At 51.2% G+C, this 24,461-nt stretch overlaps 7 protein-coding genes across 7 annotated transcripts; 3 read left to right on the top strand and 4 right to left on the bottom strand.

The window, feature by feature from the left end:
- Positions 1-2,178: 2,178 nt before the first annotated feature.
- INS49_015320 (uncharacterized protein) lies at positions 2,179-3,486 on the top strand (the record flags this gene model as incomplete). Its single annotated transcript, XM_043176002.1, has 5 exons — positions 2,179-2,435; positions 2,520-2,710; positions 2,780-2,953; positions 3,046-3,174; positions 3,218-3,486. The coding sequence occupies 5 exons, from the start codon at positions 2,179-2,181 to the stop codon at positions 3,484-3,486; spliced, it is 1,020 nt and encodes a 339-aa protein (XP_043019457.1).
- A 450-nt stretch (positions 3,487-3,936) lies between these two features.
- INS49_015319 (uncharacterized protein) lies at positions 3,937-5,888 on the bottom strand (the record flags this gene model as incomplete). Its single annotated transcript, XM_043176001.1, has 5 exons — positions 3,937-4,020; positions 4,120-4,784; positions 4,847-5,063; positions 5,129-5,350; positions 5,484-5,888. The coding sequence occupies 5 exons, from the start codon at positions 5,886-5,888 to the stop codon at positions 3,937-3,939; spliced, it is 1,593 nt and encodes a 530-aa protein (XP_043019456.1).
- A 5,573-nt stretch (positions 5,889-11,461) lies between these two features.
- On the bottom strand, positions 11,462-13,358 carry INS49_015318 (uncharacterized protein; the record flags this gene model as incomplete). The annotated part of the gene is made up of 5 exons (XM_043176000.1): positions 11,462-11,671; positions 11,806-12,316; positions 12,400-12,860; positions 12,925-13,094; positions 13,169-13,358. The coding sequence occupies 5 exons, from the start codon at positions 13,356-13,358 to the stop codon at positions 11,462-11,464; spliced, it is 1,542 nt and encodes a 513-aa protein (XP_043019455.1).
- A 1,444-nt stretch (positions 13,359-14,802) lies between these two features.
- On the bottom strand, positions 14,803-16,144 carry INS49_015317 (uncharacterized protein; the record flags this gene model as incomplete). Its single annotated transcript, XM_043175999.1, has 3 exons — positions 14,803-15,352; positions 15,704-15,789; positions 15,863-16,144. 3 exons carry the CDS (start codon positions 16,142-16,144, stop codon positions 14,803-14,805), a joined length of 918 nt encoding a protein of 305 aa, XP_043019454.1.
- A 2,428-nt stretch (positions 16,145-18,572) lies between these two features.
- Positions 18,573-19,890, bottom strand: INS49_015316 (uncharacterized protein; the record flags this gene model as incomplete). Its single annotated transcript, XM_043175998.1, has 3 exons — positions 18,573-18,631; positions 18,681-19,721; positions 19,785-19,890. The coding sequence occupies 3 exons, from the start codon at positions 19,888-19,890 to the stop codon at positions 18,573-18,575; spliced, it is 1,206 nt and encodes a 401-aa protein (XP_043019453.1).
- Positions 19,891-20,236: 346 nt separating this feature from the next.
- INS49_015315 (uncharacterized protein) lies at positions 20,237-21,805 on the top strand (the record flags this gene model as incomplete). Its single annotated transcript, XM_043175997.1, has 2 exons — positions 20,237-20,326; positions 20,393-21,805. The coding sequence occupies 2 exons, from the start codon at positions 20,237-20,239 to the stop codon at positions 21,803-21,805; spliced, it is 1,503 nt and encodes a 500-aa protein (XP_043019452.1).
- A 741-nt stretch (positions 21,806-22,546) lies between these two features.
- Positions 22,547-23,813, top strand: INS49_015314 (uncharacterized protein; the record flags this gene model as incomplete). Its single annotated transcript, XM_043175996.1, has 3 exons — positions 22,547-22,567; positions 22,659-23,206; positions 23,288-23,813. The coding sequence occupies 3 exons, from the start codon at positions 22,547-22,549 to the stop codon at positions 23,811-23,813; spliced, it is 1,095 nt and encodes a 364-aa protein (XP_043019451.1).
- Positions 23,814-24,461: the final 648 nt, after the last annotated feature.

Here is a 24,461-nt window from a genome sequence, read left to right as displayed (position 1 = left end):
TTACTTTTTGCTATTATTTATTAATAATAATATTAAAATTAATTTTTATTAAATTTATTTATAATTTATTAACTTTTCTTATAATTAAAAAATAAATTAATAATTATTATATAATAATTATAAAGTTTTATATTATAAATATTTATTTTAATTATTAAATTCTTATAAAATCTTTTTCCTTTTTATTATAATAAAAAATATTAATAATAACTTATAAAAGTTATTTAATACTTTTATTAATATATTTTATAAAGATAATAATAATAAGTAAAATTATTTAGTAAATATTATATTTACTTTTTATATTAAGAATATATTTAATATAATTATTATTATAGCTATTATTAATATAGCTAGCATTAAAGGTAGCCTTATTGCAATCCTTAATTAAAATTAAAATTCCTTTATAAATATTATAATTATAACTTTAATTAATAAAATAAGCTTTATAATTATAACCTTAATTAATAAAATAAATATCTTAATTATAACCTTAATTAATAAAATAAATATTATAATTATATTTTTATTAAGTAATAAAATAAAGATTAAAATTATTATTAAGGTTATAAAAAGGGTTAAAATTACCTTAATTAATAAAAATAAAAATAAGCTTATTAATTTTATTAATTTTTATAATAAGGTTATTATTAATAATACTTATTTAATAAATATTAATAAGGATATTAATAATAATAACTTTTATTTATTTACTTATTTAATAAATATTAATAAAAATATTAATAATAATAACTTTTATTTATTTAATATTAATAATAATTTAATTATTATTAATAATAAAGATAATTAAAACTAAGTTAATAAAACCTTAATAAAAATTATAAAAATTATCTTTAACTTTACTTTTATGCTAAGCATTAAAAAAAATAAGCTACTTATTAAAATAAATTCCTAAGAAATTATTAAAATTAATAAGCTAAAGGCTATAATTATAACTTAAGCTAAAATACTTTTCTTAAATAATATTATTATAATAATTATTATTTAAATTATTAATAACTTTTAATATTAAAATAAGTAAATATTTTTTAATAATATAATTAAAAAGCTATATATTTATATTAAAAGCATTAAAACTTTTAATATAAAATTATATAACATTTTTAATAATAAAAATTATTAAAGTAATTATTATCTTAAATATTAAATTATTATAATTTTTATAATAAATAACTTAATAAAAGTTTTAATCCTAAGTATTTTTTATATATATTAAATTAAAAAGATTTAATTATTAAAGAATTAAATTATTATATTAACTTAGCTTTAAAACTTTTTATATTAAATTATTAATAAATATATATAAAACCTATATATAAAGAAATTTATTAAGAAATATATACTATTATTTAAGTAATTTAAGTAAAAGGTAATTATTAAAGAAATTAAAAAGAATAATAAAAAGTAAAAAAAGAAAATAATAAATAATTAAGCTATTTATAATATTTAATTTTAAAAAAATAAAAAGTAATTAAAGGAAATTAATTTAAAATAATATTAAATATATTTTAATAATAAAAATAAAAATAAAAATAATAATATTTATATTATAAAAATATATAATAAAAATAAATATAAGTTAAAAGATTTAATATTAACTTTATAAGCATTAACTTTTCTTATAAAAAAAAAATTTAAAATTAAAGTTATTATATAAAAATTAATAATCTTTATAAAAAAGTAATTTTAAAAGCTAAATATTAAAAATAATAAATATAATATTTAAAGAATAATATAATAATAATAATTATAAATTTAAAAAGTAATATAATAATAAAGATTATTAAAACTTACTTTAAAATTTATAAGTTATAATTTTAAGCCTTTTTAATAATATTTTTTTATAATAAAGATTATATATACTTAATATATAATAAATTATAATTTTAAGGCTAATTATAATAAGGATTATATATACTTATTAAAAGAAGAAAAAAATTATAAGTATTGGCAAGTATAATCCTTATTACTTAAAAGGCTACTTTAGTTATTCCCTCTGGGACATATAGCCTCTTAGAACTTAAACAGAACAACACCAATACATGATTGCTTCCCATACGATTATCGTACGTATGAGAGACCTACCAACACTTTGGGTTCCAGAACGCGCAGGGCCGATTGTACCTAAAAGCCCAATACACCGCTCTCTGGGGCGCGATGCAGTCGCTGGGCCAGCTCATCGGGATGCTCCTCCTCAACCCCATCTCGGACAGGATCGGCCGCAAGGTCACCCTGTACGTCCTCTGGGTGCTCCTGGCCGGGTCGCTGCTCATCGAGACCTTCGCCCTCGACTGGAGGGACTGGACTGGCGCCAAGATCCTGGCGGGCGTCGGCGTGGGCGCCATCCAGTCTACGCTGCCGGTGTACATGACTGAGTGGTCCCCTGCGAACATCCGCGGTGCCATGGTCCTAGTGTAAGGGTTCTGGAACTCTTTTGGCCAGTTCTTGCCTCTGCTGGTCCTCCTTCTTGTCCAGGATACGGACCCGTTAAACTTCAGGGTGCCCATCCTGACCCAATGGGCTTTCCTGGGAGTCATGCTGCCTATCTTCCTTTGGCTTCCGGAAACACCAGGTGAGCCGTATCATACGGGCTTTCTGTACGCAAGCCTTGCCTTCCTGAACACCTACGCGAGCTTGTTCTTCAAGCAGAGCGGCTTCACTAATGCTTTTCTGGTGACCACTATCATGGGTAAGTTACGAAGTGTCCATCTTCGAGAGGTTTCCAACCACCCTACTTACCCACGAGACACCCGCACAGCCATCCTCTCCCTCGTGACCGCAACGGGTCTCATCCTAGCAACCGACCGGTTCGGCCGCCGGCTCGTGGTCTTCGTCGCGTCCATCCTCTGCTCTCTCGCGCTGCTGCTGGTGGGCGTCCTCGGCCAGGTCGGCCACACGAAGCCGCTGCAGGACTTTCTCATCTTCGTTGCATGTCTGTGGGCGCTCGGGAACAATGCTTCGTGAGTATTTCCCGTTGCACACCGCCGAGCTGATTCGCCCACGCTGGGTGCTAACACTGCGAAGTCGGACCGCTCGGCTGGGCGTTCGTCGGCGAGGTGGCCTCGCAGCGCCTCCGCGCCAGGACCGCCGGTCTCGCGGCCGCCATGTCCGTCATGTTCGGCCTGACTTTCAACACGGCCGTGCCGGTAATGCGTGAGTTCTTCCACCTTTCTTGCGATGCTGGGATCCCTAGTAGAGGACGGCCTGTTGCTAACTCGTGTCGTGATTATAGTCGACACCGAAGGCGCAGACTGGGGCTACGATACAGCCTGGTTGTTTTTCGGCCTCGGCTCTCTTGTTTGCGTTATGGTCTGGTTGTACGTGCCCGAGCCCTCGCAGCGCAACTATGCCGAGATGGATGAGATGTATACCAACGGTGTGCCCGCTAGGAAGATGAGGAAGTATGTCACGGAGGTGCAGCTTGCTCAGCAACAGCAGATTGTCGAGGCCGAGAAGCTCCAGTAGTTAGCTGACCCAGACGCCATATGAAATGAGAATATCTGCAACAGTGCATACGACTACTTGATTCTTCACTCATCACGCCAGTGAATCAGTGGTTGTACTCTCGGATGTGTTCATTGAATTGAATTTTGTCCACAGCCCACTTTGGAGCCGGGTGCGTGAAATGCGCCCTCGGGCCAACACATGTGTTCTATGCGTGGCCACGCATCTACACCGGTTACTACAAAAATGATTTCTTTCTCAAAAAAAGATTACACACAATAAGGCTCGATGAATCCCGCTGACATTAGGCAAATCTTCTCGTAGAGGTCGTTTCCATTTCCGCCTTCCCATCGCGTCCACTTCTCGTCGTGGAGAGGAAGAGGGAGCCCATCGGGGCTGGTATCCGACAAGACTCGTTTTGTGCTTGGTCACCGGCCCCTAAACTGGATGAAAACAGGCGGCGGCGCACCACTAGAACACCGTGCCGTCGCTGTCGATTAGGATCGGTGGCTCCTTCGTATTCGGCCGGTTGATCTCGGCAATTTCGCGACCACCCTGTCAAGTAGATGTCAGCAAAAAGTTCGTGCATCGTCGGCAGAAGCTCCCAGTGATTTAGGAAGGTTGTTAGGGCAGTCTAAAGGGAGAGAATCTTACCTTCCAGCTTCCAGCTTCCAGCATCTGGGGTAATGACAACTCGTGTCCCGCCAGCTCTGACTTGAGCGCCTGGTTGACTTCTATACATAGTCGGTCCAGGAGGCCAACCGTGACACCACGCCATTCCACCACTAGGTCGTCACTAGGCTCGAACATTGGGGCGACCTCGATTCCGGGGTCGCCAGTCCTGGAGCAGTACTCCTTGTAGTGCTGCAGGCCCCTCTCCATATCCTCGGGCTTCAGCGTCAACACGCCCAGATCGACGAACAGCCCACCGTTCCGATACTCGGGCAGACCGGTCAGGAGCTCCTGGCCGGCGAAGTGGATCTTCATCAGCTGCTGCATGGGCTGCATCAGGGAGTAGGTGAGCCACTGCGTCAGCTTATGGAACGGCAGGATTGACTCCCAGGCTGCTGCAGACCCAGACCGGCCAGACGTGTTGGGGAACGGGCTGAAGATTGGGCCGCCGGCGGATGGCGATGTAGCTGGTGCTGGCTGGGGCATGGAAGAGCATGGCCAGGCGTCGCCTAGCGAGATACCATTGATGGCCGTGCGCGATTGGGGCCAGATGGGCGCTAATCCTGACATGAGGACGTTCCAGAGCGTCGGTAGCGGCACGATAGGCATCGAGGAGGCTTGTGTGGAGGGGTGGGCCAAGAGGTAGTCTGAGAGCCGTGTTAGCGCGTCTGTGTCAAAGAAGCCATGTGACAAGGCTCATCGGGCTCACCAAGCATGTTGCCGGGGCGTCCATTCTCCCCAAAGAACTCCTTGTTGGAGTCAAGTGCGTCTGCGAGCCTAATTAGGAGCTCAGTCCGTCCCTCTAGACCTGCCATCTCGTTGCCGGGTTTTGACTGCAGGCCCTTTGCCATTTGCTCGATAGTCAGGTTGCGCAGCCCGTCCTTGTCGACTTGGTACTTGCTTGTCTTGTCACCGGAGAACACACCCTATCAAACATGTTAGAATCGTAGCAGGGCAACGGAAGGATGCCATGGAAAACTGAGCAGCTTACCGTCTTGAACATCTCGAGACTGGCGACTGCAATGCCCTCAGATCTCCTGTAGATTCGTCCATTTTCGGTGCTCTTGTAGCTCCACTGCGTGCCAGCTCCGGCGTCCAGCAGAACGCTGACCAGGAACAAATCGATCAGGCGACGGCATTTCTCGGTACTGTCGACGTTTTCCCATGTTGACAACAGGTGGGCGATCCGATCTCGGCCGCCCACGCAGAAGTGCTGGTGTCTGCCATGCGCGGGGATGGAAGTGAAGGGGGCGTCATAATCTCTCTATAGAACCATATTAGCCGTCTGAAGCAGTCTTGGGAGGGAACGGGGCGCCACAGAGCGGAATCCACAGGTGGCTACATACCCTGATAATGCTAGCGACGAAGCTCACCACCTCGGGGAACTTGCGCATGTCCACATCGAAATGTCTCAGCTCATTCTTGACTGCCTTGGTGGTGATGACCCTGGACCTCTCCCTGACGGCGGCAAGGTTCCTGAGGTAGCCAGCGGGGTCCAGATCCGGGTCTGGGGGCTTCGGGAGGTCGATCTTGGGGACCTGTGGGGAGAAGGGCGAGAGCGGCGTGTTGGGTGCCGAAGTGTTATTCGTGCCTGCGGAGCTGCGATTCATGGCGCGCGAACTGAAGGTGCCTGCTGGTGACTTGATGCTGGAGCTTCCTGAATCGAGGCTGACCTGGGACTGGACTGTTGTGAGGGATGGCTTGGATGTGATGCCCCGAGTGGACTTGTCTTTTCTGGAGAAGATGCCCATGTTGGCAGGATCGGCGGGGTGGCACGAGTGCTGTACGGTTGGAATGCCCAAAAATGCCCAGGACAGGGACCACCTGAGCAACGGGGGGGACTTCGGAAGGCGGGGCGGGCTAGGGACGCGAGCAGGTGGGTCCCTTTGATGATGATCAGGAGCTCGAGGAGGGGTCGAGCTCGCGAAACGGCCCGAAGTAGTGCTGACGGGCTTATTGAGCCTGCGTGCAGCAGCGAGCAGCGAGCAGCGACTGGGCTGGTCTGGGCTGGGCACTGATACGGTTGGTGGGTGGGTCCCTCAAATCTTCTCGCTGGGCGGCCGGCCAACAGTTGCACAGCAGCTTTAGGGGCAGCTCAACTTTGGCAATGGTTTTCGTCGTCGAATATCCGCACCTGTGACGTGTGTCGTGAATTGTTTTGGACGATTCCTTGTCTCTCTCTGTCTCTCTTTTCGGGTGAATACTGGGGTTGGACGGTTGGTTCTGAGGGCGCAATGGAAAAGCCGACCCAGATGATTGGCTCGAGCACTGCGTCGGAAGGGTGATTGAATTTCGTCTCGTCTTTTCTCGTTGATATCGTGGTGGCGTGAAAAGTCAATTCAATCCAATCCAATCCAATCGAATGAACCTCCAATGTCTCTGTCGTGTGTACTGCTAGGTGTACCGGCGGGTATGAGATGGACTAGTCAACAAGGACGCAGAGGTCGATGATGGTGAGTGCGAGGCAGTTGAAGGTAAGTCGAAGAAGAAAGAAGAACGACCGTGATGGTTGGGGAGTCAGCAGGTATCAAAGGATACGGCGAAAACAAATCAACCGGACAGGACGTGACGACGTCAGGCGAGACGAGACGAGACGAGATGAGATGAGTCTTGTTGGTCCGCAGTGACGTTACTGTCTGTGGACGGAGATAAAGTTTGATTAGCCGTGATGTCCGCCTCTAAGTCTAATGAAGCACAACTGTTCCTGAAGAATCCAACGTCATAGAGGTGAAAAAAGCCAGTGTAAGGCTCCAGGAAAAAATTAAGCCTATGCAGTGGTTGCGTTGCACAAGGTGGATGAGGAGGGGATGGGTGGGCCAGGCAGTTTGGGAGAAGGCTGGCGATGAGGTGAGGTGATCAAAGGGAAAAAGTGTGTGTACGGACGGACAAGTCGACTGGGGAGAAAGCCAGTCGGTCCTCGGGGTATCGTGTGCACCTGAACGTACCAGCAAGAGGGAGGCGATGAACAAAAATATGCCGAGTCCCAATGAAAGGAAGGATTTACGGCGATGTGGGCGAGGGCAAGGCCAGAACCGGCAGGTCGAGGTTTATATGACATGAGACGAGACGAACACAGGCAATAGGCACACAGAGCACAGGCACAGGCACAAGCACAGGCACAAGTACAGGCAGCACCTAGTCTAGTTGGAGTACATACGGCTGCATGTCGTCCTACTACTCGGTAGACTACTGTGGCACCGCACGGAACAAAAGATTACACACGAGTACCTCGTCGACGCGGTACTGTGCAGGGGAAACAGAGGGTCGGCGATCAGGACAGGGATGGGGGGGACGGACGCACATGGATGGCCCGCCCAGGCACGGAACGGAGAGTGTCCCGTCAAGGCTCAGGCTGTGTGGCTGTTGGTCTCGTTCTGGCGGCTGAACCCGCAGTACATGAAGATCACACCCAGTGCCTGAGTCAAATCCCTCATCGGTTCTGGTTCTGGGCGCCCACCGACACGCGGTTTGGGGGCAAGAGAGGGGCGCCTGGCTGCTGTATCCGTACAAGGCATGTGCGTGTCAGCAGCACCGTATGTGTTGTGTATGTACATGCGTGCACATACGGAGTAATCAATTTGATTGATCAGTCCGCGGGCACGGATCCGACTGACTCCCAGCCGAAGCTGTCACAAATGATGGGTGACCCGACATGTCCGGCCCCCAGTTCTTGCCCAGCCCGGCGAGCTGTTGTCCCCGTCAGGCAAACTGAAACCCGAGGGATTGATCTTGCGTGCCTAGGTACGTAGGCACGCAGGTCCTACTGCATGTAGGAGCAGCAGCAGCAGCAGCAGCCGAGGTCACGGAGCCGAGCCAAGCCCCTGCTGCAGAAGGTGGTGCTGTTGATGATGATGACGGGCATGGTGGGGGCGGTGATGTCGGCGTTGTGCAGGCGTTGCTGCTGTCACCAGGGTTGTCGCAGCAAGCAGAAGCAACGCAAGCAGCTGATGGATGGTCGAATGCGGCCCAGGGCTGTCGGGGCTGGGGCCACCCAGAGCAACGGGAATCAATCGAATGTCGCTTGCTGGTTTCAGCAGCTGCAGGGTGTGGGACCTGGGTGCTGGAGCCTCAAAGTGTCAGGTGGGTTCCCTCGTGCCTCGTGCCTCGTCGAGATTTGTTGCCGCGCTTTTGCCCCTAGGTCCGCTGTGGTCTGGTTCGTCTGGAGTCGGTCTGTCAGTCAGTCCATCAGTCTTGTCTGGGCCGTCTGTGCCTTCTGGCTGCTGCTTGCCCGGCGGGCCAGCCTGTCGAGCCTGTCTCTGTTTGGGCAAGCTGCTAATTCCTACTGGGAGCCAGACAAAGATGGGACGAAAAACTAGCACCTCGCTTCGATCCCTCGTCCGGCCCAGAATTGTCCATCGAGCCGACGGCGTGATTTGCTCGCGTGTCGAGCCCCGGGCACTGGGTCCTGAGGCCTGGGTCCTGACTGACGGCAGTTGATGCCGTCTCCCTTCTGCCCGTTGTCTCTGCTCTCCTTCCCTCTTCCTCTTCCGTCTCCCTCTCCGTCTTGTCTCCATCTCTTCCGTCTCCCTCTCCGTCTTGTCTCCATCTCCTCCGTCTTCTCCACGTAAACTGTCAGACCGCGTCGAGCCTTCGACGCTTCTTACCGCGTCAGAGGCTGTGGCTCCACATAATGCCACAGCCAGGACCATTTGCGGCAAACAGAGGAGATGCTGTAGATTATTTTACGAGACACGCGAGGGGACAGGATGATCACCATGATGCCTGCAGGTGCAGATCCAGCCCGTAAAGGGTCAGCGGGCCGCGTCTGGATTGCCCCAATCTCGTTCAGCAGTCTGAGTAACGTAACCGTCACCTCAACCCCCTTGCAGAACGGTCCGGAACCTCAACGCCTGAATTGGCAACAACGAACCCAAGGCAACAACGCCTTGACACGATCACTTCCTTCTCTCCTTCTCTCCCGCCCTCCAGGACCCCTGCCGCCCACTCGCTCTTCGCTCGCTAGGTGCCGTGTCTGCGTGTCCACCCTCCACTCCCTCTCCTTCTTCAGCAGTCAGATCCCGCTCTACCAAGCACATGCACATGCACGCTATATACTTGCCCGCAGCGGGCGACGAGTCCACGATACCTACTCTGGCCATAATCTGGCTGTTACCGTTCCAGTGGCTGACGACCAAATTTCATATAGTTGCAGTCGCAATTGCATTTGCAGTTCCATTTCCGAGACCACATTGTAGACCACTCGGGTCTGTGATCCTCTGTCAGACATGACGCCCTTTTATCAACAAGAGCCGCGGCAAGCAAAAGAAATTGCAGTAGTCCATGTTCACGTCTGTACAGAGTCCGCCGGGAGGATTGCGAGGACAGACCACCCACCCGGCCACCCACCCGGCCACCCACATCTACCCTGAGCTTGAGCAGGGGTCTCATGCAGCAATCTGCAAGGCACCGAATAATCCCTGCTAGACCTTCCTTGACCACACCACCGAATCGTCGACGTCTTCTTGACACGCTGTGGTTGCTAAGGTTCCCGGGCGGTGGGAAGCCGCTTGCACCGCCGAGAGAACGAGACCGAAACCCCACAGGCGTTGCATGCACGCACATGTACGGAGTGCGTACCATCAGGCTCATCCACCCGTTTATCTCCAGTGTCTCCAGCGTCTCCAGAGTCAGACAGACCCTGCAGGGGATGCGATACACCTGATTGATGGATGTTGTCGCACGCACGCGTTCTGATGGCTTGACTGACACATTGACAAGGAGCATAGTCATCAGTGGGCACCCCTCCACTTCCCACGAGGTAGAGCCACAGACAGAAATGACAGAAATGGGCGCACCACACAGTAATAATCAAGCACGACAAACACGCACTTGGCGGAGAAGGTGTTGGCTTCGCAGTACTGCCCTGTCTGTAACCCGTACGTACGTTGTGCAGTGCGAAACGAAACCTGCCTCAGTCAATTCACCCGTCGTCGGCTTCGAGACAACCGCATATGACTGGCAGTGCAGAACTGGCTCGTCTGCTTCCCATCCGCGCCTGCAATCTCTACGGCCGTTGTCTGTGTGTGCCAGCCCCAAAAGTTCGGTACCGATACAAGCATCTACCTGTGGCATCATTTAAACTTTGACTCCGCTGGTGGTCCCACTGGAAATGGATCTTGGAAACGTTGCGACCTTGAAGATTCTTTGGACCGAAATTGCAAATAACATGGGACGAAGACCCAGGGATCCCTCACTCGGGATCCCTCTCCCCATTCCCCGCCGCCCGATCTGGAGCACACTTGGTGCCGTTGTACCGTGCTCCGGAACTACTTCCTGTACTGTATCGCGCCTGGCACGACTCGTCCCGTTGAGTTCCCCGGTCGGAGGAAAAACGGGAAGCAGAACTGCTCACTGCGAACGAGGCGAGAGACTGCTTGCTTGGCTGTCGCAATCCGACGAACTTGCCGACGCGCCGCTCTTCTGAATCGCTTGATTACGCCCAGCCCACACGTACTCGACAAGCAGGTGGGTCCGACATTGGTATTGCACACACGGCTGGACGTCCCAGTCCAATGGGCGCGGCGCCCGGCGTCTCGGGATGGCGAGCAACCGCAAGCTGCTCCCTTGCTCGAGAAAGCTGAAGTATTCGCTTCTGGGCTGGAGATGCGTCGAGAACCACGGGCAGGATCGCAGGATCGCAGACAAGGTGCTTGCCGCGGGTGATTGGCACGCCTTCCAAGGTCCGTTCCGAGCGAGCGGATCTGGGAATATCTGACAGCTTGGTTCATCTCCACACTGGCGTGCTGACCGGGCTGGGCCGCCGGCTCTCGACCTGTCAGACGGTAAATTCCATCTCGCGAGAGGGAGGCACTTGCAAGGCCATAGGGCCACGCACATAAGCCGGGCACAACTTTTGCTGATCACCAAGTGCATGGAACTTGATGCAAGATATGATTCGAGTGAGGCCAAGATCAGGCGGGGCTATCAATCCATGCACACATACTGTGTAGTCTGGCTAGCGTCGTTGCCACTTGCCCGTGTGAATAAGACGAGGCCACTCGCCACGAGGACTTGCGGAAGAGGACGGATATTCGCACAGAAAGAAACAGATAATACACAGATTCATTACACGCCTAGTACACTTACACCTAATACACCCATACCCAACACACCTATACCCAATACACCCACATCTAAGCCCAATTCATATGAGACAAGCATTTAAACTAGTGTTAGTGTGTTAATTGGGTGTGGGTTTGGGAATCGGGTGTAGGTGTTGTGCTCTGATTAGCTGCGTGAGTATTATTTAAGCGGTATCTGTGTACTATTCGTTTTCTTCTGTGCGAATGTCTCTTCTCTTGCGAAATTGCCTGCAAACATGCCTTCACAATTTCTCCTGAGCCGCCAGGACCGATTCCAAAGTCAAGTTCGTATCGCCGTCAAATTTGCTCAAGCGCTCCCCCGCCTCACGCGCTTCTGATCGAATCAGCTCTTCAATCTTGCTCGAACGCGGCGTGAACCGCGCTTTGAATGGCAGTGGGCGTATGTTCTCGCTGTCATTATAGGCAAACGCACTCAGTTGAACTGGCTTGCCCTGGTTTTTTGCGGTGTATGGTCAGCCACAAGCGGTTCTCTACATCCACAATGGACCGGGTATAGTCGTGACATCTGCGCACGTGTGTCCAGATCGACCATAGGAAGTCATCATCACCGCCAAAGGGCACTCACCTTGTCATCAAGCCCCGCTTCGACCTTGAACGCCCAGAGCAACCTCGCCAGCACCATCAATACGCTCTGGTCTGCCAGAGGCTGTCCAGAGCACTGCCTCCTCCCCCATCCGAAGGCATTGTGGCCCCTGCTATTGGGGTACTCGAAAGCCAGCCCTCCCGGAAGGTTGCCTAGGTACCGCTCAGGTCTCACCGTGTCGGGGTCAGGGAAGTCGCCCGGGTTCCGGTGTATCGCCCACGTATTGCAGGTAAGCTGCGTGCCTTTGGGGATCAGGTAACCCCTGTACGTGTCGTCGCAGACTGGTGCGTGAGGGATGCCGCCGAGGATCGTGACTGTCCGCCAGCGCAAAATCTCCCGGGCCAAAGCGCTGGTATATGGCAGGCGGCCGGCGTCGAGGTCCTCCCAAGTGGGAGACCTGGCTTCTCCAAGCACGGAGTCCATCTCGGCCTGGGCTTTGGCCTGTACTTCTGGGAAGAGGCAGAGGGCGAGGACGGTGGATGTCAACGTCCCGCTCGTAGTATCAACACCGGCACCGAGCAGACTTTTCCATGTAAGTGTGTGAGTCTCCATAGGATATACATCATCTGCACTTACTTGGTAGTCAAAGCAGATACTTCCTCATCACTCAGACCAAGAACAGGCTGCTTTTCCAGGACAGATTTTGCAAAGCTCGGGTTCGGATGGTTCGCAGCTGCCTCTTTGTTAAGAGCGAGGAAGTACTTCGCCAAGTGCGACGAGATTGTCCTCACGATAGTGGGGAATGCGTACAGCCATGGTGGTAGATCAGCAAGCCATGGTACGGACTCGACCAGCAACCAGCCCGGGATAACAAAGTTCACAACAGCCATGGTCTCCAGGGCCTTCTGGCAGACGTAGTCTTTCTTCTTCGCGATCCGCCTGCCCCAGCCGATGATAGAGACGACAGAAACAGAATACCGCTCGATGGACATGACATAATCGTCCGGATCAGTGAGGAACTCTAGGGTCAAGATCTTGGACTCGTCGCCCTGGAAGGACCGGTGGTCCCGTACCACGTGGCTGCCAACAATGGAGTGCTTCATCTAGAGTCAGAGGCCAAGTACCCTATGCCGATACACTCCAGATGGGGTATGGACTCACCGTGAGCTTCCTGTGCAGCCTCCACTGGTCACCATACACAAGCGTGGCCTGGTTCGTCGTCGCAGACCCTGTCAACTCCCCCATCGCCACGAAGCGCGGCCGCGACGAGTAGACGTCCGCGCGCTTCTCTAACAGGTCCGACGCCGTCCACGCATCGTTGAGGACGATGACTGGCCTGCTCCCCAGCCAGATCGTGATCATGGGGTTGCCGTACCACCGGCTCCATTCCTCAAACCTAACCCACGGCTGGAAGTATGGTATGCGAAAGTGGTTGCGATAACGGGCAGCGGGAAGGGTCCCGGCGGGAGCTTCCGGCGCAGGAGAAGAACGCGGATGTAGTTGTAGCTGACTATGCAGGTGAGGGCTAGTGCGCTGAGGGCGAGGAGGCGGACGGGGAGCTGGAGCAGCCCGGCTGAGTCCGGTGTCAGCAGCATTGTGGATGTGTTGATTTGATTCGAGGGGCAGGTGCTGATGTGTAAAGAAAAGCAGTGTGAACTTGGTTGCTTTTGTTGCACAGCATAAGAGAAACCAACAAAGGTCTCCTCGTATTTATATATGTACAGGTGGCATGGGCCAAGGGGAGGCGGAGAGGAGATGCCTGTCTGGCCAGTGTCCGCCCGAGTGATAATGCCGTCTCCATAGTACAAGTGGAAAATACCAGTCCAGCTTGTCGAAAGCTGCCCAGGCGGGCTTACATGCTCTCATGTGTAGCGATCAACCGTTGGGAGATGCGTAGAACTGGTGGGAAGATGAGGCGGGGGGACGCCAGTATATCCCAAATCGAACGCAGGGTGCGGGGTGCAGATGATGGACCCGAACTTGCATCGTCGCAGTCGTGCTTACGCAGGGTGAGACGATGCAAGCTTCTTCCCTTCCCCCACCGATGGCTCGGCATATGTCTATTCGGAGTGGTCGGCGTCTGTCTCGTGACTGTGAACAAGACGGCAGAAAATGATAGGTTTAGTTGATTCCGTAGGTAGCACCGAGGTCACTGGAAGCGTCTGACGAGCTTGGGGGATTTATTGGTTGTATCGATGTGGTGACTTCTTGGTAAGTCTTGGCAATTCCTCAATGAGGAAATATACCTGTTGTGTGCGGACAGAGAATACTGGGCTTCACTCAATGATCTTCCTGAAGTTTGAATTACTAGCCTGAACTTGACTCAAGAATGTTGCACGGCTGACAGGAAATCCAGAGGAACCATTTGTAGATCATGATCCCGTGCTCCGGATCTTACGGAAGCTTTTCCCATCACGTCGCTTTCTCTGAAGTCCGAACATATGGGTGTCATGTTCTGCTTCAAGCCTCTGCTGTTGAAATACTAATAAAAATGAATGCGGAGGTTCACACCTGCAAAAACGGACGGTACACCAATATATCAACTCTCGCCATAGCTACAGCCAACCAGAGCATATCACCAAGGCGTATTTCACACACCTACTCACCCAACACCTATAGGTATGTGAATCAGGCGTGGCTGTTAGCTGTGGGTGTTGGGTATATGGATTCTTATGTGGTTTAGTGCTGGTGGTGTACTGGTGTACCCTTTGTTTTTGCGGGTGTGAATTTCCGTGTTCATCAGAAAGGGGTAGAAAATACAATCGCAACAACACTAATGTACCTAGACCATTATATGTGGAACTGTCGGGTGACTCGGGGCATTCCTCATCACCACATGATGCGTTATAGTTTGCAAATAGTGTGACAGTCATAATATCATGTTGATTGATATACTCTCTCACAATGGAGTAGTGCGGTGTTTCTGACTTGTATCCAAGCGCTGTATCGTATTCGACACATCAGGGTTACAACATGAATCATCTCTCAGTTTCTCAACATAAAAAAAGTCATGCCCGAATCAGCAATCATAAGAGGGATTCACCTCAAGGGCCCCTCATCCGCGTTCTGCTCAACAGGCGTTATGATGCTAGAGTTGTGGCTAAGCCTGTCCCTCCCCGCGGGCGCCCGCGCCGGCGGCCAGGGCGGCAGCTCTGTATCGCTCCTCGAGCCCGCCGTCGCCGTCTCGGGTCTCCGGAGGTTGGCCTCCTCATCGTTTCCGGCGACCCGCGTCTCGGAGACGGTCTGCAGCGACTTGTCCAGCTTGGCCAGCTGCGCGCTCAGCCACGACTGCCTGGTCTGGATCGGCGGCACCGCCTTGCGTGACGGCCGAGACCCGATGGTCGGCAGGGGGATGTGCTGATGGTGGTGGCCTGGAGCGGCCTCGTCTGGTGTTGCCGTGGTCTGCCTTGTTGACTGGGTGAATATGCGGTTGAAGAGCGGTTTCAGCGTCATTATGGAGGCGCAGACGATGGCCGTGTTGATTTCTATCAGGGACCAGTAAGTAGTCTCCACACCCATGTAACTGTAGTCAGGGCCATTTTGGATGGTGGCAAGCAGCACGATGCGTATGATCGAGACAATGCAGATGCTGTGGTTGATTGTCAGTTGCCAAAAGAGAGACCAGCGCAACATGTGGGGAGAGATGACGAACAAGAAACCAAACGAGAACACTATCGAGAGCACTATTTTCTGGTCTTTAGGTGCTCGTATTGACCAGACAACGGGCAGTGGCAGCAGGAAGATAAGAAAATCTGTCCCTATCTGCACCCCTGTGAGACCATAGTAAACCTCGTTCGAATGGCAATATGTAGCTTGCACACTCCCGTCCCAAAATGCGTCAAGAGGAATGCAGGCTGTAAAGTCGAGAATGAGATTGATTGTGCCAGTAAGTATGACAACTACCATGAAGCCCAAGAGAACTTTTCTCGTCCAGTCAAACGTCAGGGTCCGCAAGTATAGCAGCAGGACGCTGACTTTCGAGAGAGACAGGCTACATGTGTAGAAAAGGATCGTGAACCATGATGCCTGTAACATGTACTGTCAGCATTACACTCTTAAGCCCATGTACCTCCTGTTTCGCAGTGAGCAAGAGGCTTACCTCAAGCATGGGCAGGAAGTTCTGCGGTGGAATCGCAACGACGTGTCTCCCCAGCCCTAGACCCGCCATGACAGTGAATCCGATGCTCTGTGCGAGGGAGAAGAACAGGGCCGCCAAGATCACCCAGTCCTCAGGGCCGAGTAGCTTCATCAAGCTCCCTCTGAGGTACATGCGACTGGCTACGACCACGGCTGATATCAACCATGTAAGAATAGCACATGCTATGATGTTGCCTTGGCGCGACTCGCTGAGGTCGTAAACCCCATTGTTCTCAGTGGACATCGCTTGTGTTGCTGCGACTCAAGCAGTAGAACCACAGACAGGATGCTCCCTGTCCCACGTAGAGAGGCCGCTCGTCAGTGGTACGCTTGGGGGCCGAGAACCATCGTTATTCCTTGTCGGTTCGAGTACTGCGAGGATAGGAGGTGGGGGTGTACTGTATAAGGGACATCGAAGAGAGGCCCCTGGGATGTCGATCCTGCACTGACAGATGCCGGACTTGCAGAGAGCGAATCTGGGGTAGTGAGACAAGTGAGATATGACAGGTGAAAAGGCCAGAGAAGTCAAGGAAACGCAAAGTCTAAGAGGTCGGAATTCATGTGGGCAGCGAGGCCATGTCTTTCGGCCGTGATGCACGCCTCATCATTACGATGCAGCATCCACAGGCCACACACACCGCTGCACAGAAGTGGGCGGGAGAGAACTTTGCCTCCTCCAATCGCCTAGTAGACAGCAAAACTGGGACGCGCGGGAAGACCAGCCCAGCCAGCTGCTAGTAGAGGGCACGCTGCCACAATGATGGGGCCGACGCAGGTCTGTGTGGTGGAAGTCTCCGGCATTGGCAGGCGGGTGTTGAGGGGTCTGTAGGAGGTCTGTCGATGGCCCAGCCGTTGTTCTTGATCTTCAAACGCAGGAAAGTGGGAGTATCAAAGCGCCCTGGAGTCGTCCCACATTTGATCGATGGGTCTCGATTTATTCAACCTTGATAGGAAGCGCAGCCGAGATGAGCCCTCTGGTTGTCTCCAGATATCTGGGCCCCTAGCTCTATCGAGATCCTCTCAGGGCTGTCAGTTCGAAGATTTTTTGTGGAAGCGAGCCCCCAGCTACCGAACCATTACGGGGTGCCGGCGATCTAGTCAGTTGTGATGGTGCCTGGGCTGAGTGACATGATGACGGCCTCACTTTGTGGCCAGCCCCGGATCGTGTGTATGTCCCCAGCCATTTCCAAACAAGTACTATTTAGCACTGTCTAGCCTCAACTTTCTCTTTCCTCTGGAGCCCAGCAAGCTTAGCTGTTGGCCGTCTAGACGGCCATCCACGACGGAAGGTTTGTGTCAATCTTGCATGGGGCCTTGGCAGCGGAGACGGCACCCTCGCAGGAAAGGGTGGACCATGGGAGGGCCCGGGCGCGATTTTCACGATCTTAGGTGCACATGCCTCCCTTCCAGCCAACTGATGAATGCCACGGCCGACTTGATCGGTAGAATGTCCTTCTACACATGGACAAGCAGGCCGGTCCTGACTATAAATATGGCTGACGGCGGAAACTAGGCATTATAGCTTCGTTCGGTACCAGGTGATTCTCTACCTTTACTACAATAGGTACTGGCTGAGGACGCAGCTACTGCTTCGCCCCATAGAAGCATACGGAGGATACTGAGTCAAGCAACAGTCTTTCCATACCCCCTGTCGCGCCCCATTCGATCACCACTCTTTCGGGGGCCCACCACCATTTGTCTTTCATCAACAAGAGTCAAATCCTCCAATTCAGTTTCTGTTGAAGCCTCGGGAAAGCAACTGAAGACTTGATGGACGTCGTGATCCTGAGAGGTATGCAGAACTTGGGCGATTCGCATTTATAAGACAGCAAATGATGTCACAAGATTTTTTTGAAGAGTTGGGGGGACTACTTGATTTTTAATGTTTTGTTACTCATCAATTTGTGAGTAATACAACAAGCAAAGATTAGCGATAGCGAAGCCTAGTGAACAAACCTTCCCAGTCATTTACTCCAAGGTAACAGCTCCGGAATTCATTCCAAAGGAGGTTATCCCAGAGGAGGCTATCCCAGGGGAGTTATCCCAGGGAAGACTATCCCAGGGAAAATTATCCCAGAGGAGGCTATCCCACGGGAGGCTATCCCAGAGGAGGTTGTCCCAGGGAATGATATCCCAGAGTAGACAGGAGGTTGTCCCGACAGAGGATAACCCGTTCGAGCAAATCCTACTGGAGACTTGAGTTCAGCGGTCGGCCATTTGGAATGGCTGCCATTGCCTCAGGACACCTGGAGGCAACGCTGATCAAGGTGCAGAGCGCATGGGAGGAACATTCCCTCCAAGACAGCCACCTCCCTATGAGGTCGTCAGTCACGCTAGATTGTGCCACCAAGCCATGACGACATAGGGCCGTGTAGTATGGAGCCGAGTGTTTGTGGTCGAGCATTTCTTCTATGTTGCAACGAGCATCGTTCACAGAGGATTGGCTTTGAATGGAGGGGGCACGACGTGCAATGTCGATAGTTCGTAGCTTGCGTTCCACTGTCAGTTGAGGCTGCATGCAGGTCGCGTGCTCATGTGACTTACTAGCTAAGCAATCTGACCCATTTCCTCCCACAATCATTACTCGGCGTTCACAGCCCTGGCCAACACAAGGCCCCTCGTCCCTTCCCTAGCCGGGAAACTATCTGCGCCTGCCTAATTGGGTCACGTCCTCAAGAAATAAGATCGGCCACGTTCATGGGCATCTCGTCAATCTGGGTCGAATAGTACACTGTGGCTAATCAGCAAGGGCCCACAAATCGAGATCCCGAGGAACTTACACTCAATGTCTCGCAGAATGCGCACGTCCTCGCTTGTAACGAAGTTGATCGCAACACCCTTGCGTCCAAATCTTCCAGATCGGCCAATACGGTGGATGTAGTTCTCACGGTTGCTTGGAAGGTCGTAGTTGATGACCAGACTGACCTGCTGGACGTCGATACCACGCGCCCACACATCAGTGGAAATGAGCACACGACTGTTGCCCTGTCGGAAGTCCTGCATGATGCTGTCCCGCTCCTTTTGTGGCATGTCGCCGTGCATGCTGCTGACAGTGAAGTTGGCCTCACGCATCTTGTCGGTCAGCCAGTCCACCTTGCGTCGGGTATTGCAAAAGATGACAGCTTGCGTGATGGTCAAGGTGTCGTAGAGATCGCACAGAGTGTCAAACTTCCAGTCCTCCTTCTCGACGGCGATGAAGTACTGCTTGAGACCCTCGAGGGTCAATTCGTCACGCTTCACAAGGATGCGGACGGGGTCGGTCATGAACTTGGTTGTCATGTCGAGCACATCGTAGGGGAGGGTAGCAGAAACGACGACGACTTGGGTGGCGGGAGGGAGGTATCGGTACACGTCGTAGATCTGCTCTCTGAATCCCTGGTTGAGCAGCTCATCGGCTTCGTCGAGAACCAGCATCTTAATGTGGCGGGTGCGCAGATGCCTGCGTCGGATCATGTCGGCGACACGACCAGGGGTTCCAGAAACGATGTGCTGGCCGTAATCCAGCTTGCGGATGTCCTCGCCGACGTTTGTTCCTCCGATGCAGGCATGGCACTGCACGTTCATGTAGTCACCGAGAGCCATGACGACGCTCTGAATCTGGGTGGCCAACTCGCGTGTTGGGGAGAGGACGAGTGCTTGGGTTTCGCGGACGGCCGTATCGATGACTTGGAGCATACTAATGGAGAAAGTCGCAGTCTTGCCGGTTCCGGATTGCGCCTGGGCAATTGTATCACGGCCCTTGCAGACTTGGACGATGGCACGGGACTGAACAGCCGAGGGAGACTCGTAACCGTAAGCGTAGATTCCACGAAGAAGAGACTCTGCCAAGCTGTGTCAGCGTTCGTTACCAAAGGAAATGCACGCGATGCAAGACTGAGCCTTACCCTTCAGCGACATGGACTCGAAGGTAGGATGGACCGTGACCTCCTTGGAGGTGTTGAACTCCATCCTCTCCTCGGCCTTGCGGTCAATGCCACCTGCTTCAGCCATTTTGAATTTCTGACGATGCTTTGGTTGCCAGTTGACTGTTTCGGGGGCCGTTGGCTTTGTTGATATGCTGATAAGTTTTGGCGCAAAGAATGAATGAAGTCGAAAGTCGGACTGGGCTACGCATCTGCAGGTGAGCAGGCTAACTAGCAAATTCCTGCAGGGATGGTCAAGAATGCGGGAGCTTATCTTATCGGAAAGTTAGCTCGGCTGGCCCGTGCCCCCAGAACAACTTCAAGAGCCGACGACGCAACCACCTACTAAATTCGTTCGATTTCAGCTTGAGAAGTGCAGTGGGCAGGACGGGCGAAACTGACACATTTTCCACCTCTGACACGCAGATATCAAGATGCTGTTGGAGGAGCAGCGATACATTGCCGAGGACCTCGAGCGCCTCGAGCAAGGCGTCGCAGATCGCATTGGCGAGGAGCCCAAGGTGGTACGTGATGGCCTTCTTTGCCCGGATCCCCTACAAACCCAGCTGACCAAGTGCCCCACGACGCAGATCCGCGATCGCCTCAACCGAGACCATGAGGTATCTCAGCTCCTTGACCAGATACAAAAGCAATCCGAAGAGATGTTGTCTTTGTATCGCGATGCTAATGGCCTCCGATCCAAAGAGGTCCTGCAGATTGGCAGCGGTGACCCTTTCGAAGAGTTCTACAAGCAGGTGAACGAAGTGAGGGAGCATCACGCGCGATATCCCAACGAGCAGGCTGAAAATTCCGAGATCCGCTACCGGCAGCGCAAAACGGGCGACGAGCCTGTCCCCTCCCTTGTCGATGCCATGTTCTCTGGCGAGGAGGCCTACGGACGTTACTTCGACCTACACGCGTGCCACGAGGCATACATCAACTTGCCCAACGTCAAGCGTCTCGGATACCTGCAGTACCTTCAAATATTCGACAACTTCGCCCCGGGCCACGGCGGCGTCAAGAGAGCGGACAAATTGACAGACCAATACTTCAAGTACGTTGGCGAGGTGGCAGAGTACCTGGAAAGTTTCATGCGCCGTACACGGCCGTTGGAGAACGTCAGCAAGGTTCTCGAGTCGTTCGATAAGGAGTTTGAAGAGGCGTGGGAGAAAGATGAGGTCGAGGGCTGGGTGAATGAGTCGGCTGCCGCTACTGTGGCAGCAAAAGAGTTGAGCACTGCTGACGCTGTATGGTGCGATGCTTGCGAGAAGGAGTTCAAGAACGAGAATGTCTACAAGGGACACTTGAACGGGCGAAAGCACATCAAAGCAGCGCAAGCCCTGGCGCAGAGACAGGAAGGCGCCGCAGATGCCGCAGTTGCTTCTGGAAGATTCTCTGCGACAAGAATGAAGGAGCGCGCGGTGGCCGAGCGGGAGTTCAGAGTGAAGCGCCTCGCCAGCGCAATGAGCACAGAGCGAGAAGACACCCGGGTCAATGTGGAGCGGCGGCAAGGAATGACGGAGAGGGAACGGCAACAGGAGCTCGACAACCTGTTCAGCATGGCAGAGCAACCACCACAGGTCGCCGAGTCAAATGACCCTGAAGGAGAGGACGGCGAGGAGAAGATCTACAACCCTCTGAAGCTGCCGCTCGCCTGGGACGGCAAACCCATTCCGTTTTGGCTTTACCGTCTACACGGCCTGGGTGTGGAATTTCCATGCGAGATCTGTGGAAACTTCGTCTACATGGGCCGCCGAGCCTTCGAGAAGCATTTCAACGAAGCACGGCATATTTATGGCCTGAAGCGGCTCGGCATCAACGACACCCACCTTTTCCGAGACATCACGGGCATCGAGGAAGCGCTGAAGCTCTGGGACAAGAGGCAGCGTGACAAGAAGGCGAACAAGATCGAGGACGGCAGCATTGTTCAGATGGAAGATGCTGAAGGCAACGTCATGCCTGAGAAGGTGTACTATGACTTGCAGAAGCAAGGTCTGCTGTGAAGCAACGTAGGCAGCGTTAGATTCTCCAGAATTTGCAAGGAGGCTGCAAATGGCACAAATAAAGAACGAACAAGCGGTCTACTCTTAGGTCCTCCAGTCAACTCGGTCCTGCTTTGCATCAGATAACTAGAGATTCTAATGGATTCCTCAGGTGCTGCTCAGATATACTCGGAGCCTCGCCAGGCTTCAGGCAAGGCTACTGAAGGTATCCATAGATTGCATGAAAATAATGAGAATACCACATTTGAACAAGCATTTTCTCAATTTGTACTATACCGTTACACTTGTATTTTGGGGAAGACCCGCGCGTCGAAGAGCAGGCCGAGATCTTCGCGCTTCGAAGCCTGCTTCTGGTCTATGGATGTTGGTTAATAGCAAGATCAGTGGAATGGCTGTATTGATATTCATTCGGGCTAACTTGGGAGCATGAAGCCAGGGCAAGTTGATCTGATACAAGTGATTCTTTGCACACGATCACTCTGTCAGGATGCCTTTTTTTCTTTTTCTTCGTTTTGTTCGCCATTCACTGCCAATCTGATTAAACCCCCGAGTGAAGTTGAGTACTACCACTCTCTTTCATCCCTCATTTCCATTCAGCGTCTCGCCCTGTATCTCTACCCACTCCTTTCTCAGCCACCTCTATTTGCCGGACCAGACATATCAGCTAAGACTTTCCTCAGAGACCACATACATCCCGAAGTGAGACAAGCTGTTGCCCATTGGCGGCTATCAGGCAGAGCCATGGACTCAAATGCCGGCGAGGTCAGTACCGGTACTGCTTGCACGAAGCGATGGGCTGGATAAGAGAACCCATTGCTGGAGCAGTCGAATACTGACGTCCAATCCGTTACAGAAGGAGGCCTTCGATTGGGGAGTCGTCGGCGTGGATCTTGACGACATCGAGGTCCCCTTGACCATCCCCAACGACACACCCGCCCATTTGGCACGAGATCCGCAGGCTCTTGCGATGCCTTCGGACAGCGACTTTGCAAGCATCTATCGGCACCCCATCGATACGTCCATCGAGTCGATTTCCATCTTTGACCGGTTCCCTGCAGCTTTTGAGTGCGAGAAACCCGACAACCTTGGGTCTCACCTTGCCCATGGAGCCAGCGACAGTGCTTCCGTCTTCTGCCAACTCCCCGAACCTCTTCTTGCTGAGCAGGATCGGCTTCCATATTCTTGGATGATCCAGAATCCAGGAAAGATATCTGAGGCTCTCTGCGGCAATTGTCCTCGCCCAGCATACATCAAACCCAGGCCAGACCACAACTCTCTTAGCAACGTTGACGGCGAGACGCACATGGAAGTGGAGTTCAAGCGAGGAATTCTGGATCCCTACGAATACTTCTTTCGGGCTACTGCTTTGTCTTGTATCATGGGCATTAACAGCATAGGATTGTAAGTCCATAGCACTGTAATGATGGAATTGATTTTGGCACAAGTGGATCTTGCCTTGCTAACTGAGATTGCCCACAACAGAATGCATCCTACTCTTCTCGCAACCCTCATCGGTCGACTCTTCAATGGCGAAGCTCGCTTCCTAGACGTGTTCAACAGGTTCTTCATGCCTCCAGGATTCCGCATCGAGCCCACGACCCGGCGTGCCTTTGTACACGATTGTCTTCTCCAGATGGGCCACCACCTCGACACACACCCGATCCACGCGCGCGACCCCAACTTCATCATGCTGAACAAGATCGTGCGCTACTTAGATTTCAGCCGGGTCCACAACGGGATCCGCATGGACGAGATCGTCGGCAGGCTGGTCTGCACCTCGAACGGACGAGAGTTCAAGCCCGTCCCCGGCGGCCACATGATGCTCCACCGCCCGAAGCTGACACCCCTTTTCCTGAGCCGACGAGGCGAGTGGTGGCCTTTCAAGAACATCCCTTGGCGCGAGGCGGACCCGCTGGGCCTGTACAGCACGCGCAAGGCGAACAAGGGCAACTCCGGCGGCACTGTGGACCCGCGGATTCTGGGTGCCAGGGGCCTACAAAGAACCTGAGTGTGAGCGATGATGAAAGGAGCTTGGGTCAGCGGTTTGTGAGCCTGGGTGGTGATCTGAGTGCGCAGCGTCCGCGTTGTGATCTCGGCCGGTACATGGCCACGGGTCAGAAGGTCTCAACCAAGTCTGGGGCTTGAGCTGGAAGATGGGTGATGGTTCTGAATTGCAGTCAGTGAGCACTGGTCACTGACCAGGAGTGGCGAAAAACTCCGAGGGCGAGCTCTATGGACGATGCCACAGATATATGCGAGAATGCTAATAGGTGCCAGCTTGAGCCGCGACGAGCCCCCCAATCTGAGCCATCAGCTCCGAATCTTGTTAAACTCATCTCCCAGAATGACGTGCTCCTCCATGTTACAACGTTGCTCATGCTTCTTCGTTAAGTAGTGATGACATGCTCCACTATCCGCAAAGTGAAATGCGGTTTCCCCATTTTATTCGGTCCAAAAAGCCATTCAGTCGTCCGCATTTTTTCTCGGAGAACGGAGCATCAAGAGTCGGCTCCAGCGGAACGAGCAAGTTTCCAAAACGCATTTTTCTGGCATGGAATTCTCTAACATAGTTCTGTATCCTGCAAAATGTCCGGATCCTGCCTCGTAGACAGCGATGCCACGGATGTTGTCGAGTACATCCAGGGTATCATCACCG

Source organism: Diaporthe citri (assembly GCF_014595645.1).
Source record: "Diaporthe citri strain NFHF-8-4 chromosome Unknown scaffold_9, whole genome shotgun sequence".
Taxonomy (NCBI): Eukaryota; Fungi; Ascomycota; class Sordariomycetes; order Diaporthales; family Diaporthaceae; genus Diaporthe; species Diaporthe citri.
Note: the sequence above shows the minus strand (reverse complement) of the source record. Positions and strands in the feature narration are given on the sequence as shown.